The sequence below is a fragment of the Lutra lutra genome, chromosome 7, assembly GCF_902655055.1.
Source record: "Lutra lutra chromosome 7, mLutLut1.2, whole genome shotgun sequence".
In the NCBI taxonomy this organism is placed as follows: Eukaryota; Metazoa; Chordata; class Mammalia; order Carnivora; family Mustelidae; genus Lutra; species Lutra lutra.
This window is the reverse complement of record NC_062284.1, coordinates 83,632,005-83,650,030: the sequence shown is the minus strand read 5'-3', so window position 1 is coordinate 83,650,030 and position 18,026 is coordinate 83,632,005. Positions and strand designations below refer to the sequence as shown.

The 18,026-nt window shown below is 44.9% G+C and overlaps 1 protein-coding gene and 1 long non-coding RNA gene across 4 annotated transcripts in view; one reads left to right on the top strand and one right to left on the bottom strand.

The window, feature by feature from the left end:
• Positions 1–380: 380 nt before the first annotated feature.
• Positions 381–11,854, bottom strand: LOC125104858 (uncharacterized). Of its 3 annotated transcripts, none has more exons than XR_007128745.1 (3): positions 11,041–11,854; positions 6,014–6,131; positions 381–454 (listed from the first exon to the last, which is right to left on the bottom strand). It is a non-coding gene; the product is annotated as an uncharacterized LOC125104858 (long non-coding RNA). The 3 variants fall into 3 exon arrangements; XR_007128747.1 differs by lacking the exon at positions 11,041–11,854 and adding an exon at positions 10,172–10,281; XR_007128746.1 differs by lacking the exon at positions 11,041–11,854 and adding an exon at positions 8,926–9,104.
• A 23-nt stretch (positions 11,855–11,877) lies between these two features.
• EGLN3 (egl-9 family hypoxia inducible factor 3) overlaps positions 11,878–18,026 on the top strand; it is a 28,018-nt gene continuing 21,869 nt past the window's right edge. Inside the window, exon 1 of the mRNA XM_047737717.1 lies at positions 11,878–12,538. Coding sequence (XP_047593673.1) covers positions 12,182–12,538 — 357 coding nt within the window. The 5' untranslated portion in view covers positions 11,878–12,181. The remainder of the gene's footprint in view (positions 12,539–18,026) is intronic.

Sequence of the window (18,026 nt, the reverse complement as noted above, 5' to 3'; positions counted from 1 at the left end):
CAGCTTGTCCCCAGGAGAAGCTGAAGAGTGACACCAACGTCCGCACTGTTTCTGATGGCACAGGCAGCTGGCAGAGCCCTGGGGACTTCCAAGGCATCTGGGAACAAAATGGGAGGCCAGAGTCCAGAGGTTCCTGTGAATGCAGAATGGGCAGAGTACATCAGAGGCCTCTCAAAGAGGATGAATCAAATGGGACAACTGGAAAGGCAACTTTTCCGACTGCTAAGAGCTACACTGGGAAGGATACATTGAGCCCTTTCCGGAGATACAGAAGGATTGGCGCTCCCGGAGACTTGATGCCTACCGTTCCCATCCAAGTTCCAGCCCCAGGGGACTTGACCCTTACCGTGAGCCCCCCATCCCTGGGGACTCACCCCAGTTGCTGCCAAAGCTTCTACCTGGTTCTGCCATGCCAGCCTCCCACCCACAGGCTCTGCAGAGTGGCCATCGTCACCTTTTAAAAAAGGGAAAAGGAGGGGCACCTGGGTGGCTCAGTGGGTTAAGCCGCTGCCTTTGGCTCAGGTCATGATCTCAGGGTCCTGGGATCGAGCTCCACATCGGGCTCTGCTCAGCAGGGAGCCTGCTTCCCCCTCTCTCTCTCTGCCTGCTGCTCTGCCTGCTTGTGATCTCTGTCAAATAAATAAATAAAATCTTTAAAAAAAAAAAAAGGGAAAAGGAAATCATGCTCCCACTGCAACTGAAAATTCCCCACCAGCTCTTGATCTATTTCATAAATTAAAAAAAGAAGAAGAAGAAAGAAAAAGAAAATCCATGGATCAGCAAACTTTTTCGGTAGTGGGCCCCTCAGTACTTCAGGTTTTATCTGACATGGTAGCTGTTGTATGCTGTCGTCCTGGGGTGGTGGGCCACACTAGAGGGAGCCAGACAAGTGGCCTAAGGGAAGGAACAAAGTTAAAGGAGATGGTCCCTCTTGGTGGCAGTAGACTCAGACAATTACAAAGAATGTGCCAGTAAAACTGTATTCAGCCCGCAGGCTAGATACACCAAGTTCTCAATCAGAGGCTTTGCAGTCACTCTCCCTTCAACCTGGAATACTTTCTCTTCAGGTTTTTGCATAGATGGCCCCTGGTACTAGGTCACTCAGTAAACAGATTAAAAGTATACTTTGGAGACCCAGCCAAAAAAGAGCCTCCACAATGAGAAAATATTGTGGAATGAATTTGATTTTAGATATTTTCCCCCAAAGTCTTCAAGTGGTTGTCATTGTTGGGGGGCAGAGGGTGGAGGGTGATCAGAACTTTGTTGACCTTCACTGCACTTACTTTAAACCTTGGTTGGCTTTTTAAATTTTTAATTACCTGGGAGAGGGAAGGAGAGAAGACACCATCATTTTGGTATGTTCAAGTCTCAGGGTAGCCTTGTGAGTGGGGCCTTCTTACGGAAGAGTTCTCGGACCAGAGACTCAATGATGCCCCTCTACCATGTTTCACATTCTCCTGTTGTATTTTCCCATAGCACTTCATCACTACCTGAAATTATTTTGCTTTAGTTATGTGTTTTCTTGTTGACTGGCTGTCTCCCTTTTGCATGTAGACCTCCAAAGCCCAGGAATCCCATCTGTCTTGTTTACTCTGTGTCCTGCACCTACTAGAGTGTGTGGCACAGGGAAAGCAGTCAAGAATGTATTTGTTGACTGACTGACTGACTGATTCAATGAATAAAGGCCTGACTGAAGGATGTAAGAATGCAAGAGCTAAAAGCGTTTTAAAAATGAGATCTGGGGGCGTCTGGGTGGCTCTGTCGTTAAGCATCTGCCTTTGGCTCAGCTCATGACCGCAGGGTCTTGGCATCGAGCCCCACATTGGGCTCCTTGCTTGGTGCTTGGTGGGGAGCCTGCTTCTCCCTCTCCCTCTGCTGCTCCCTCTGGTTGTTGTTCCCTTTCTTGCTATCTCTCTGACTGTCAATAAATAAATAAAGTCTTAAAAAAAAAAAGAATGAGCTTTGATCCTGTGTGAAATTCTTTGCTCGACCTTCACATAGGCTTAAAAGAGACTCAGAACCCAGGCTGGATAACTGAACAAGCTTTAGCTAATGGGCTTAAATCAACTCAGGCAAAACCAAATTTGCCCACAGAAGAGTTTGGACCAAATCAGATTTGGTAGAACGTTTGCAACTGCATCATGGGAAGATTTTTCAGCTCTATTTATTTTTTGTCAATTTGTTCTGTTTTTCCAAAAATTTGTCAATTTGGCCTGTTTTCCATTTTTTTCTTTCTACTTTTTAGAATTCATTAACTTTTGGCTTATTCTCTATAGAAACATAAGGTAAACATCCAACAGTGGAAAGAATTTTTGAGAAAATCAGATTTCCTTGAGTTCTACGTGTGAATTTAGGAACACATTTAAAAATGCAGCACAGTCATTCAGTGGATAGCAGACATCTGATTTGTTTCAGGCACGGTGCTGGGCACTGGAAAATAGTGTGGTGAACATGTCTCTACCTCCAGACTTCTTGGAGAAATAGATGTAAACAGACCAAAAAAAAAAAAAAAAGTCAAGTTTTGACAGGCACTATTGAAGGAAATGAACAAGGAGATGAGATGGGCACAGTCTATTTTCATTAGGGTGATAAAGAAGGGCTTTCTGAAGAAAGAAAATGTAGGATCATCAGAAGGAGCTACCTTTCATAGGGTGGGGAGAAATGTATTTCAGAGTGAAGATACCACGTATGCAGTATCATGAGGTAGGAAAGAGTTTGGCTTGTTTTAGGAACTGAAAGAAAAGTGTGACTGGATCATAGTGAGTGAAGAAGACAAGGCACGATGACGACCTGGTCACCGGGACCTCCTAGACCATGGTAATGAGTTTGGACTTGATTGTAAAGGCAAGGGCTTCACAAAGGGGAACGATGCCAACTTACTTATGCCTAAGAAAGATTTCTCTAGCTTCTGTGTAGAGTATGGATCTTTGGAGGGCAAGTGTAAAAGAAGGGAGAGCTGAGAGAAGGCTGTCATAATGTGTGCATGGGAGACGCTGGTGGTCCAGACTGGTCTTGGCAATGGAGAAAAGGAGCAGACGAGAGGTTGGAGTTACAGTTTGGCAGTAGAGGAGTTATCAAGTGAATTTGAGGCAGGAACTGGGAGTCTGTAGGCATATCAGTCAGTGTCCAACTGTGAAAACAGACATCATTCTAGGTATTTCAAACAGGGAGTTCAGCTTAAGGAATCGGTTATGTTGGCAATATTAGTAAATGTTGGCAAGATTAGAGGAAGAAAAAGGGGAAGGTGTGGTAACCTGGAGGTAAGCATCTGCAGGAAGTCAGGACCAGTCCTAACACTGGAGGAGAGAAAGGGAGGTGGCGAGGGCTTCTGACATTGTGAAGCTGCTGATATTGTTGGAACTGGCCACTGCCCTGGCCATTGATGCTGTTGCTGGAGCCCCTAGCTGCTGGTCATGGCCACAGCCACTGCCAGAAGCTTTTAACAAAGGGGAGGATGTCTCCCCATCATTTCATTCAGTTTCCCACCAATGCTACCCACTGGCAGGATCTAACTCAGCCAGTTGGCAAGGGAGTCTGGGAAATGCAATTCACAGGATTCTAGCCACCTCCGACAGAGCACTGCACACAGAATGGCGGGAATGGTCCTTGGCACCAACAAGCCAACGACCAGCACGTGGAAGAATTAAGGATTTGTTTTCTTTTCTTTTTTTTTTTTAAAGATTTTATTTATTTATTTGACAGAGAGAGATCACAAGCAGGCAGAGAGGCAGGTAGAGAGAGAGGAGGAAGCAGGCTCCCTGCCGAGCAGAGAGCCCGATGCGGGCCTCGATCCCAGGACCCTGAGATCATGACCTGAGCCGAAGGCAGCGGCTTAACCCACTGAGCCACCCAGGCGCCCAAGGATTTGTTTTCTGTAGGAAAAACAATCCCTTATCCTTTACAAATATGTATTATGTTGTTTTTACAAAAACAATATGTGCCCATTACAGAAAAATTAGAACCACAGACAAATAATACAACATAACAAAACTTTCATATAATTATTAATAACATCTTGGTCTCAGTCTCTCTTTCTCTCTCAAAAAGTGACTCTTCCTCTACTTTTCAGTTTTGTAACCTACTGCACTAAATCTATGCAGTAAACATTTGCTGGACACTTACTTTGGTCTAACTAGCTCCCAGTGTTGAATATTTATGTTTTACTCATATTTTCCTATTATAAATATAAAAAAGGAATTATTGCCTGAAAACAAATTTGCAGTTTAAGAAAACAGCTCATGAAGCATACAGTTATAACTTCCAGTTTGACTATTATGAGAGAATTTGCTTTGGTAGGTAGAGAAAACTAATTATTTTTAACAAAAGGTGAAATGTGAGGTCTTTCCTCATCCTGTTCATTTCCTCTGTTGGGGACAGGACAACAGAGTTACAGAGATGGAAACATGCAGTCTGGAGAGGGAGAGGCGCTTAGCCACAGACTATCCCAGAACTGTCCTCTACCCCATCTGTCTAGTCTCCTTGAGTCAGATTTCTGACAAGGAAACTAGTCCCCTGGGGTATACAGAGGGGTGACACTGAGCCAGAGTATCATTAAGAGTAGATGCCATTTGTGATGGCCATGGCATGACCCTTTCTCTGGGGTCACCTGTTAGAATGCTTCTCAGTACTAGTTGCTGAAAACTGTGACTTGAATTGGTTTTTAAAATGAGGAAATGTGTTATCTCACATTTTCCCATAACTAGAAGTCCAGAGGTAGGACAGATTCCCGGTACGGTGAGATAAGCCTCTCACTGATGTCACCAAGGTCCCAAGTTCTTTCAACACTCGGTTCTGCCTTCCTTGGTGTTGGCTTCATCCAGACCCTGGCTCCCTTGGTGGTAACTAGAGGGCTGCCAGGGGCCATAGAGCTGTCTGTTGCATTTCTCCACATTCAGCATAAAGAAAAACAGAGAGACATCTCCCTCCAATATAAATTCTTTTCAGTTCAAGCCAACCAGTGGTTCTCAATACTGCTACACATTACAATCCTCATGAGTGCTTTATTATTTATTATTGCTATTATTTCATTTTAACAGATTAATTTTTAAATCAATTTATTGTTTAGTAATTGGTGTTGGCGATGGTGATGATGATGTATTATTTATTTACTTGCTATTTTAATTTTTTTTAAAAGATTTTATTTATTTGACAGAGATCACAAGTAGGCAGAGAAGCATGCAGAGAGTGGAAGCAGGCTCCCTGCTGAGCAGAGGGCCCGCCTTGGGGCTTGATCCCAGGACCCTGAGATCATGACCGGAGCTGAAGGCAGAGGCTTAACCCACTGAGCCACTCAGGTGCCCCACTATTTTAATTTTTAAACTGCTCCATACCTATGCCTTATTGCTGGAAATATTAATTTATTAGTCTGGGATGGGCCCTGGCTGGAAGTAGTTTTTTAGGAGCTCCCAAGTCAGTCTGATGTACAGTCAGTGGGGAGAACCCCTGGATTAGGCTGGTTAAGGCCACCTGCCCACCCCTTGGACTAACAATCGCCAGGGTGACATCAGGAACAGAGTGGCTTAGAAAAGTGGATCTCAGAGTGTGACCCAGACCAGTAGAAGCAGCTTCATCTGCATATTGCATATGCATCCATAATGCAAATTATTGGGCCCCACCCAGACCTGCTGAATCAGAAGCTCTGCCTGTGGATCTGTGCTTTAGTACAGATCTGTGCTTTAGCAAGCTTGACAGGTGATTGGGATGGATGCTAATGTTGGAGACACACTGCCTTAGACCAATCAGACTTTTTCTCTGGAGCTAGGGAGGAGGTATAAATATGTGAACAAAATAAAGTTCTTTTAAACAGTGATCCCCAGGTCATTGGAGCCTTTAGTATTCCCCCTTTCATAGTCAGGCTGGAAAAGGAAGGAAAGGGGAGGGATTAGTGACCTGAACCCCAGAGATCCCTGGTTGTACAGAACCATCTCTCAACGGTTCGACCAAGGCTCAGCCACCACAATGGGCTATTAGGATGGGAAGAAGACATGTTCAATTGGTATCTGTTCCTTCCTACCTTGGGGAACCCCTGGAAGTTTCTGCAGGAGCCCAAGGGCTGAAAAGACTCTCTTGGTCTAGACTTTCCTGAAAACACTGTGAACTCATTTCAACCACTGTACAGTTTCAACAGGATCCTGGAAAAGAAAAAAGACCTGTAGATAACAAAGGAAATCTGAGTACAATAAGGACTTTTGTTAAAAATAATGTATCAATATTGGTTCATAAGTTGTGACAATATACCATATCTGTACTAAATCAGATATTAATTGGGAAACTGGGCATGGGGCATATCATGGGGCATATGGGAATTCTGTATAAATATTCACAATTCTCCTGTAAATCTAAAACTAAAATACAAAGGTTTTCAAAAATACAGTGCATTAAGGGACACTTGAGTGGCTTAGTCAGTTAAGTGTCTGCTTCCTGCTTGGGTCATGGTCTCAGGGTCCTGGGATGGAGTCCTGTTTCAGGTTTCTAGCTCAGCAGGGAGCCTGCTTCTCTCTCTGCCCGCTACTCCTGGGCTTGTGCTCTCTCTCTCTCTCTTTGACAAATACAATCTTAAACAAACAAACAAACAAAAAATGATACATTAAGATGTGAAATTCTAATGGATAAAAACATTTTGGAAAAGGCTTTATGAAATAAAGCATAAATCGTTCTTTAAAATACTCCATGTTAACTTAAGCTTGACCCTGCTATATTTTTAAGATCAGTGTCACGTTTTTAGTCAGAGCAAATGCTTTTAAAACATTTTCGGCTTTAAGCAGGAGTTGACTTGGAAAATATTAATGAAGATTCCGGATAGTTCACACTTCCCAGAATCTGCACATGGCCTGAATTACCAAAGAGCAAATGAGAGAGGCTTAAGTTTGTCCATATGTTAGAACAGTTATGAACCCATATAGGGGTGCCTGGGTGGCTCAGTCAGTTAAGCCTCCAACTTGATTTCCGCTCGGGTCATGATCTCAGGGTTGTGAGATGGAGCCCCTGTTGGGTTCTGCGTTGGGAGTGGAGCCTGCTTTCGATTCTTTCTCCCTGAGCCCTATCTCCCTTAAAAACAAACAAACATACAAACAAGACACATACTGAAAGTTGCTTTCTTTGCCATCCCGCTAGACCTGGAAAGGAGTAGGTTGGCTTGACTCACAGGGAATGGCACATAATCATATGCATCTTTCTTTAAACTCAATTCATAGCAGTGAGCTAGAGCATAGATTCCCTTCAGGCACTCTCCTCTTGTTTCGTCAGCTCCATTTAAATTAGATGCACTTCCTGTGTCCTGGAGGGTAGCCACAGGACCCAGTGAACTGAGGTGTGGGCTTATTACCAGGGACTACTTGACTATTGTCAACAGACTTCTATCCCTGGATTTATGTGGGATTCCTGGAAACACTGGGCCATCACTGGTGGAAGGGAGCAAGGAACAAATCCTAATTTGTAGTTTGGAGGTTTGGAGGATTACTCTTAATGCAGCTGACTAAATAATTTATGGTAAGATTTGTTTATTTCCCTTCTGCACCAAATATCAGTAAGGGAACCAATAATTAAAATTGTCATTGAGGAGTATTATAACTAAGAGTTATAACAAAAAACCAGTATTTAAGGGTGAAAACATTGCTATGCCAAGCAAGTGGCTCAAAATGACTTTCCTCCTGATCTTACTACATTGGAATCTCTCTGATTTTGTCCGTTGTGATTATACTCTCTTACTTTGTGACTTGGACAAGTTCCTTATGTCCCATTTTCATCATCTTTATCATGTGGAATAATAACAGTACCTTTTTCTTGGTAGTGTCATCAGAATTAATGGAAGTAACATTTGAAACACTTTAGCACAGTGCCTAGAATGTGGTAAATGTTGCAAATAAGATAACCCTTGCCCATTTTCAGGTCATTCAATGTAATGATCAACCTCGATGTGTCATGGCAAAAACATAAGGAAGAATGGTAGCAGATAGGAGAGAGGAAACCTCAGGCACACCAGGATACTGAAAGGGCAGGAGAAATGTAGACAGTGTTCATCAAAAATGAAAAAGGAGGGCACCTGGGTGGCTCAGTCAGTTAAGTGTCTGACTCTTGATCAGGTCATGAGCTCAGGGTTGTGAGATTCAGTCCTCCTTCCTCTCTCTCCCTCTCCCTCTGCCTCTTCCCACCCACCTCTCACTCCGTCTCTAAAAAAAAAGAAATAGAAGAAATAAAAAAAGATGTGTTGGAACTCTCCCACTCTTCCATGTTTTTGGTGGGAACGTAAAATGGGGCAGCTGCTGTGGAAAATAGTGTGGCGGTTCCTCAGAAAGTTAAACAGGATTACCATATGACCCAGCAATTCCACTCCCGCATATATACCCCAAAGAACTGAAAGCAGGTTCTCAAATATGTACATATGTATGCTTATAACAGCATTACTCAAAATAACCCCAAAGTGGAAACAAACCAAATGTCCACTAGCTTATGAATGGATAAACACAAATGGCATATCCATACAATGGAATATCATTCAGCCTCAAAAAGGCATAAAGTCCTGACACATGATATCACATGGATGAACCTGGAAAACATGCCCAGTGAAAGAAGTGAGTCATGAAAGATATCATATCCTGTGGTTCCACTTATGGGGACTATTCAGATTGAAAGCAGACTGGTGGTGGCCAGGGGCTGGGGGGAGGTAGGAACTGGGGAGTAACTGCTTAGGCGGGTACAGGGTTTTCATTTGGAGTGGTGAAAATGTTTTGGCACTAGACAGAGGCCATTGTTGCACAACATATGAGTGTACTAAGTGCCACTGAATTTTTCCCTTTAAACAAGTTTATTTTATGTTTTGTCACTTTCACCTCATTAAAAAGACAAACACAGAAGAGGATGAGAGTGAGCGCGCTCTCTGTTCTAGTTGAGAAGACAGAGGCATTCCAGGTTCCTTCTCCCACCTACCAGAGACTCCTTCATGAAGAGCTGATGTCCAGCCCCTCGGGCCTTGATTTTCTCATCTGTAGGAAAATGAAGTTGGACCAAGTGACCACTAAGATCCCTTTCAGCTCACATTCGAAGGCAAAGAAATGCACCACACTTCTTTCTCCCTGACTCAACCACGTGCTTGAAAATGACAGCATCTGTCCTGCAGATGGACCCTGGAAGACAATATTATTGTAACTAAATGACATGGACATTAATTTGTTTTAGTTATGAATATGAAAAGTATTTTAATATTATTATAATGCCACACATTAATGGGCAAATAACTAAAGCAAATGTACTTTAATGCTTAGCTTGGGGTTTGCCACTCTGAGGCTCAGCCTCCGAGCCTGCCTGTGGCTCCAGCCTGTCTGCCCCCGTCTGTGTAATCACACCGAGTGCTTTTTGCCAGGCACAGTATCTTGGGCTTCTTTGCCAAGTGTGGAGCTGGCAGCCCCAAGTGGATCGGGGGACCTTGATTGATTAATAGGCACCCTAGCTGAGCAGGAAGGGTGGGAAGGGATTGAATCCCCTTCCATACTGCCCATATTGTGCAACCAAATCATCTAGAGCAGTTGAAGGCTGCCAGTCGCTAGAACTTGTTTATAGACTATTATTCTAGTTACAACTAGACTAGTTACAACCATCGAAACATTAGCTTCCTAGTAAGCCAAGGTAACCCAGTTCTGGGATTTAAAGTCCTGGGTCAATATGTGCATTCTGGGAGATGGGTACGAATGCAGTCTTCTGTGTTTTGCTGACTGCTACTTCCCCTGTCTGCTACTACAGATTTTCAGCCCTCTGTAAGTTCCCTTCTAATTACTCCTCTGAGTGTCAGGTGTATCTGCAGAGAAGTTTTAACCAGCAAAATTTCAGCCAGCTACCAAGGATTATCTGTCATTTCCTCCTTTTTTCATTCAGGTATCAACTTCTAAGGTCTACAGCAGATCCCAAAGCTGCAAATGCTACAAGCCACATCTTACCAGGGCCCATATTCAGGCCACCTCAGACCACATCTCTCCTGGGTATCCCGTTCTCCATAATGTCCCTGGAGATCACTGAATGGACCAGAGCAATTCCTGGCTATGTGGGGGATCCTGCTGAAGTGGGAGTAGTGCTTTCCTCCCTTCCAGTATGGCATCTCCATTTCCCTCCTTGCACAGATGAACAGTCAGTCCTTCAGCTTTCGCTTTGGGTCTCCTGCTCCCAGGGCTGGACCATTTACCATGGCTGGATGGGGAAAACACAGCCAAGAGACAAATACCTTGCAGACTGCCTCCTTCACTGGCCTCTTCAATTTGGTTCTGGACCAAGCTGATCTGCCAGATCCTCTTCCAGTGGCTTCTCTTTGAGCAGGTTCCCCAGGTCCTCAAGCAAATGGACCTTTCTTGTAGGCTTTCAGACAAGCCCAGACATGACCCAAACCCCTGTGGAAGTTGCACACCAGATTCCCAGTAACTATTATTAGGCACCCTGGGGAGTCCCAGGAGGATGGGCTCCTGTCATCAAGAAGCTGCCGTGGACATTTGGACAACAGCTCGTCGAGGCTGGCCGAGTCAAGAGTCAAGACTTTACCCCAGTCGGTGCAGCTCCTATAGAAGGGTCATGCGGACAGTGCCAACTAATCATCGTCTTGGCAGAGAACCTTCTCTCAGGATAACAGAAGTTCCACCAAAGGTTTCTTATTGACTGTTCCTCAGGAACATTCCTCAAGTTCTTATTCCACCAAGTGCCCCTGTCTGCTTCTTTCCATCATGTAGCAGCAGCCCCTTTCCTATTCTACTCTTTGTTCTTGGCTTGGATTTCACCATTTCTTCCTTTCATATCTCTCCCCTAGCCTGCTGAGCAGAGAGAGCTATCGGAAGGAGAATGAAAGTGAAAAAGCTGTAGAGGATTGTGTACAAAATACACAATACCTGTAAAACTTGTACATTCTTTTGTTCCACTTAAATGAAGAAACTGAATGTAATCTAATGTAAAATTTAAAATATGGAAAAACTTTGCATGCAATTTACGAACCTTTTCCCCCTGATTCTAATCTCTGGTGTTTGGTAGGAAAGGGAATGAAAAAAATTCATAAAGCAGTCAGCTTACCTTTGGATAACTAAAAAGTTTTTCAGGTGGTGTCCATCCCTCCTGCATAAGTGTAGTTTCTTGTAAAAAGAAAAAGTGAGCTTGGAGACCTAGAATTTAGTCTGTCTTTTGGGGGATATACTTAGATGGTTGTTACATGAGCATGTGATTAATTCTGAAGGCAGACTTTCAGAACACCCTATTTGAGTAAGCAGCTTGCAAAAGAAGTCGACGAAAGCATCCAACAAAGCAAAATACAGCATTTTCAGGGTTCAATCAGATAAGATCCAGCATTTCTTCATTGTGCATCCCCCCCCCCCCCCATTGAGAGGACACAGGGCTTTGGGGACACAGGGGTTAGGGAAATGTTTGAGTTCAAACTGGATTTCTCCCAGTCCTCAATGGCTTGAGTCTCCTGACCTGGGTCAAACAGCAGAATCAAGGGTAATAAGGAAAGGAACCAGGTGAAGCTAGAACCAGATCACGGTTTAATACACATACTTGTTCCTGAGTTTGTTATTCTGTTCAAGAGGTGACCAGCCCAAAACGCGGCCGTAATCTGTGCTGATTTCATTTACATTTCCAGAGTTGGGATCCAGGTTTTCAAGTTTGCGATGGGACTTTAGGCAAAACATATGCAAATCGACCACAGTCTAAAAATTCCGTCTGTTCTCCAGCCCCTCCTCTAGTCACAAACAAGCGCGGCTGGCACAGGGCAACCGTAGTCGGGGAGCGGGTGGGGGACAGGCCCGGGGAGGGCTGTCCCGGAGGCGGGCCCGGGGCGGGGCCTGGGCGGGGCCCGTGACGCGCCGAGTCGGCCGGCTTGGCGGCTGGACCTCAGCCTCTCCCCGCCTGGGGCCGCCGCGGCACCAGTGGTGGCTCCGCATCTCCAAAAGGGGCCCTCCGACTCCTCGCTAGGGCAGTCCGGCGCCGGGTCGTGGAGCCCCGCGCAACTCCCACTGGCCTCTCAAGGGATCCCTCCTCCAGAGTTTAGAGCAACTTTCCCCTCTTCCCCTGCGCGGCGGCGGCGGCTCGGGGACAGTGGCCACCTCAGGTAGCTGAACCCCGGGCCACGCTCCCCGCGTCTCGGCTGCGCGCGCGCGTCGGTCGCCCCGGGTCTCGGTGCACGCTGGGGATCCCCGAGCTCGGCTCTGAGGGCGAGATGCCCCTGGGACACATCATGAGGCTGGATCTGGAGAAAATCGCCCTGGAGTACATCGTGCCCTGTCTGCACGAGGTCGGCTTCTGCTACCTGGACAACTTCCTCGGCGAGGTGGTGGGCGACTGCGTCCTGGAACGCGTCAAGCAGCTGCACTGCAACGGGGCCCTGCGGGACGGCCAATTGGCGGGGCCGCGCGCCGGCGTCTCCAAGCGGCACCTGCGGGGCGACCAGATCACGTGGATCGGGGGCAACGAGGAGGGCTGCGAGGCCATCAGCTTCCTCCTGTCCCTCATCGACAGGCTGGTCCTGTACTGCGGGAGCCGGCTGGGCAAATACTACGTCAAGGAAAGATCCAAGGTAGGACGCGCGCGGGTTCCCCGCAGCCGCTGTAGCCCGCGGGGACTGGGGACTTGCGGAGCCAGCGGTCTGTTGGCTTCTCGGGGCCGCGAGTGAACTTTAGTTTTTCACCTGAGAAGCGAGCAGTCGGTCTGCCTCCCCCTCCCCCACCCCTCCTCCGAGCGAAAATCCAGACTAAGGGACTCAGGTGTGTCGTTACGGTGACCTTCTGTTAACTGAAATAATCGGTCCGGTGGGTGGTGCGAACCGGACAAGCTCTGTTTTTTTTTGGTCTGGTTGTAACACGTCAATGCTCTCAAAAGTCCAGACGAGGGACAGGTTATTGGAAACATTGCGTATGATCTGAGACACGTGCGAATTCATGCTGCTAAATGGCCACTTTAAAGTCACCTACTGTTGTACTTCATGGTGTTCAGAGGGTATTTTGAAAAAAGAGCGCGCTTCAAGTCTTCTGGAGACGGTTGTGATTTTTTAGTGTGGCAATTTAGTGTGTGGAGTTTGGCAGGTGGGAAGAAAGTTTGTCCCGTGAAAGAGTAAAGCTGCTCTTCCCTTTTGAGAGGTGCCCTTGGCTTGTTGCGCCCAGGACGCTCCTAGATCAACTGCTTGATTAGAACATTCATTCTCTCCTGGTGCTAAGCCGTACACCACCACCACCTTACCTTCCCTTTCCTAACTCTCAGATCCACTCAAAACAGCTTGTTAAGTGATGGGGAGTACACCTTGGGAAAGAAATCCATATTTTTGTTCACAGGGCCAGAAGTGACTGCCTGGGTGGTAATTTATCTTGGAAACATTTACAGGTAGATTGGCAGAACTACGGGCCGTGTAGTACCCTGATGTTGGTCCGTGTACCTTACTCTCGGATAGTCCAGCTACTTAGTCTTTTCTACAGATGGTAATTCTGCCATTTTCCAGCGGCAGTTCTGAGTGATTTGCCCTTTTCTTGTGGACTGGTCAGGGGGCATGTGAAGCTGTGGAAAACTTTTACGTTAACACTAGTGAGGCAAGTGTGTGCTAGCACGAGAATAAAGGCACCATTCTTGAACAATACATGTAGTTATTTCTCAGTTCAAGACTGAATCTTTGATAAAACATACCCTTATCGTCTCATCTCTCTCATAGACTCAGGACAGTTTAAATAAAGGGCAAGTGGTGAAGACTGGAAATGTGTGGAAAGGAAGAGGTTGGAGTGGGGGAACCCAGTTGTTGAGAAAACACATTGCTGTATGCCTTTCAAGCCGGGAGGACATGAATAGAATGTCTGAGAGCACTTACTAATCAGACACAAATAAAGTAAATCTTGGGAGAAAATGCTTTCTAAATTTTATTTTGATCTGGGGAAAATTCAGTTACCTGGACTCTGGAAGGTTGACGTTGAGGTGTTTCTTTGCTCCTTTATCGTTTGGGTGATTAGAAAGCCATTTGTCTCGGTTGGTTTTGGTTTTGCACAGAGTGACCTTGCCTCCCTGGGGCGGGAATGGGGAGGGGGGAAGGGCCGGCCTCAGTGTTGCAGAAGTGGGTGTTGCTTCAGTCTGGAAGAGCAGATGGCTGCCTTATCAGTTTTTCAAGTTTCATTTCAACTCAGGTGCTAAGATTTTACCCCCAGCATTCTGGGAACGTAATTTGCTCAGAGGGAGGGCAGAATTAGCTGGTAGAAAGATGTCAGGAACAGATTTGAGAAAGTTAGGTGTTTGTATTTACCTGTGACTTAAAGGACCGTCCGTGCTGGGGTTGTAGGCTAGAATTTGACTGACAAATTGAATGAGAAACACTGTGTACGCCTGCGTAAGGGAAAAGAAAGATCTCTAGGATAAGATTCTTCAGTTATAGATTCTCTTCTGGGGAGAACAAATAACTTCTCAGTTAACCCTTTCAGAAGGTGACTGAAGTGAAAAGAGAAATACATCTCTTTTGTCCCTAGCTAGATCTCCAGCTTTTCTTTGGTTGTTTTTGCACAAAGCTCTTCATTCCGGTCTTTTAGAAAAATCACCTCTAGGCTGGGCTATTCCGTGGCCAACTGGATTATTAGAGTCAAAAATAAAAAGGCTTGATTGGCTTGTTATACCGTTGTCCTTAGCTTTGTGGCCTTGGGTCTTATTAAAGCATGATTTACAGTAGTTTCACATTAACTTTCTTCTCTTCCTCATCTGAGTGCCTTACTCCATGCTGCTTCCCAGAGTAGTGATGTAAACCCAGTTTCCAGCTGCATCCTCCAAGCAGGTTTTGAGTAGAAACTAAATTTTTCAAAGGTAGGATGTATACATTTATCTTCAGAAGTTATTTCTAAAGTCTTATTATGGAAAATTTCAAACATGTATATGAGGTACAGAGGTCAGTGTAGTGAATTTTGCTCCGATGACCCATTTTCAGCATTTGCAACAGTTTTTTGTTGTTGTTGTTTTGTTTTTTTGGGATATTTCTTGGAGTTTTATCTATTAACCCACTCATCCTAATTAAATACTTTTTTTCCCTTGGACTTTTAAAGGTCATTGAATAATGCAAGAACGCCCTTTATCTCAATGAAGCAAAAGCAAAAACAAAGGCATTGGGAATAAAATAGAAATATATGTATGTTGGACCTAAAGTTGAAATAGTGGAAGAGACTGGAAAGAAATGTTAAAGGCTTCCTCCTTACTGCCAAAAAAGGTGTTACCAGTCAGAATTTATCTTCCTCCACTTTGTTGGAGAAAAATCCAAGGGTGCTGGAGACCCTCTGGGGAAGGAGTTTCCTAAAATGCACAGCGGCATGGCGCCCCCTAACTTCAAGCATGGTCATTGCGTCCAGGCTATCAAGAGATTTCTTATCTATTACTCCCTTTTGGAGAATTCAGACCCCATCCAAGATAAATAGTGGTCATAATTTGCTCCTTTTGCTTTGGCTGCCTAGATCTTGGAAATGGCTGTTTTCCAGAGAACGTGTAATTTAGGGAACCAAATGTTCTCCTGCTTGAAGCATCTCACTGTAGGCTCACTATTTAGTCACTTTAAGAATAATAACTACTTTTTATTGAGCTGTTTGCCCTGTCTGGCACGGTGCTAAGCACTTTATAAACACTGTCTATCTGATTTAGCCTTCAGAATCAGTCTTCAGCAAACTGAGTGATTAAATCATTTCCCCAAGGTTGCAAATTGAATGGTAAACCGCAGTTTATCCTATAGGGGTTAGGGACTTAGGCATGGGCTCAGGAACTTTGTGGCCTCAGGTAAGTTGTTTACTTTTCATAAAGTGTAAAACAAGGGGTAATAATACCTTAAAGCTTTTTGGGGGAAGGAGTATTAAATAAGATAACGTACATAAAATTCTTAGCGGAATTCTGTACCCCGGTGAATGTGGTTGTAAGTGGAGGATTTAGAACTCTAACCCAGATCTGACTCCAGGGTTTATGTTCTTGACTGTTCTCCTTTTCGTCCTTTGATTTGTTCAGTGGCGTTTGCTCTGTGTGGGGTGCTCTGCAGGGCCCGAGGACACCAAGGTAAACAGGCATCATCTCTGCCTCATAGAGCTTCCATTCCCATGTACTGTGGAATTGTAGGATCCCATAGTTCCACTCAATTAATTCTCAAGCTTAAAACAGCGAATAGACAAAAACCTAAGCATTGAAGAAGAAAGTGGAACGCGGGGCTAATGTTTTCCTTCTGTTATTTGCAGGGAAAGTGTTCACTAACAGGGTTGGTTGGTACGATCTCCTGCCTGGTGTAGTTCTGGACAGTGGGGTCACAGGAGTTGTATTGTGAACAGATAGATCAGCCCTCCTGAAGCAGCACAGACAAAAGATGACTCAGCGATAAGTTGTGAATAAAAGAAAATGTGTTGCAAGGTAGTAGACCTGTTCCTCTCCAGCTGAGCACTGACAGTTGTGGCCCACCGTTCTCTGGTGATATCGGGAATATCTTTGCCTCAGGGGCGCTTCTTATGGTTGCACAAATGGCATAATATACGTCAAAGATTAGGATATGTCTCAGGACCCAAGTGCAGGAAATGTGATCAGGGTTCACAGAAGACTGGGGCCATGAACTAGGAACCTGAAAGTCCAAAGGACAGCTGGTGTGTTAGTTGTTTTCTCTGAGGGTTTATGGCCCTCATCTTTGCTTCTCTGAGTGTGCTCTTGAATTCTGCCCCAATCTACTTACCATCTAGCTTTGGTTCCTTCTCCATGCATCTGGCCCAAGATGGCTGCCTCACAATGGCCACCTCAGCCTCAGTCTGAAATCAACAGAAACTTGACGAACATTCTAGAATCCTTGTTTTCATTCTCTGGAGGAAAGTCTGAGGGTTTCACCTTGGTCCTGGGGACCTGTCAGTCTGGGTTGGGGTGGTAGTGGGAATGTATAATCATATGAAACCACAGTTGCCAGGGCCGAAGAAAGGTCCAGTTCTTAGCATGGTGTTTGAGGACTAGACACCATGCACAGTGTCTCTGTAATTAAGACTTTAAAAGTCTGTCTGTGAATAAGATATTTTAGGGAGAGAGTCACTGAGTTTGAAGCACTGGAATATCTTCTAGTAGGGATGTGAAGAATGTCTAGAAAAGGTTTTTATTTCAAAATAATTGAGCTCCTGGAGGAAGGATATTAATTCAAGGAAATAATTTGTAGGATACAACCTCAGTGATGGGAAAGCAAGTTTCCCCATTGGGTGGGTTTTCATAATATTCTTGGTGAATTTTGTTGAATGACACTTAGGAGCAAGGAAAAGACTTGGGGTGTGTGTGTGTGAGCGCACATGCGCTTACCTTATAATTTCTTTTGCTCAATTTTGGGCCTCTGGCCATTCCACCACAACTTACCTGCTTGCATTGAAGTTGCAAATCAGTGGGTATCAGCTTAATTTATTTATTCACAAAACATTAAATGCCTTGCACTGTAGTGGACCCGTACATAGATATGCAAAGGGATGTGGAAAGTGATTATAGAACTACCTAAAAAGAGGGGCACCTGGGTGGCTCAGTCGTTAAGCATCTGCATTCAGCTCAGGTCATGATTCCAGGGTTCTGGGATTGAGGCCCGCATCAGGCTCTCTGCTGGGAGGGAAGCCTGCTTCTCCCTCTCTCTCAGCTTGTGCTCCCTCTCTTGCTGCGTCTCTCTCTGTCAAATAAATAAATAAAATGTAAAACAAAAAACAAAAAACCCTACCTAAAAAGTACACTGAAAACGGAGTAGGGTGAGATCGTTGTCACCAACTTTCCTTTTTCTTTTTCTGGTTAAACAGTCCCCTCGTTCACTGATTCATCATGTTTGTTTTTCTTCTTCCGGCTCTCAACAGTTTCTCTGTTTACTTAAAATGAGAAGTGACCAAAATGTACTTAAAATTTAAGTGACCAAAAATACACAGACCTTTAATAAGAGGTCTTTAGAGCTAGAGAGGTATGAGAAATCACACCTATCCAGTCCGCCAGTCAGTCAGCAGGTAAGGTGTTTTTATATTTGGAGAGATGAGCTCTTTCGCAAGCCATGGGGAAGGGATTAGGGTGTGCCTTGGGCTGGAGCA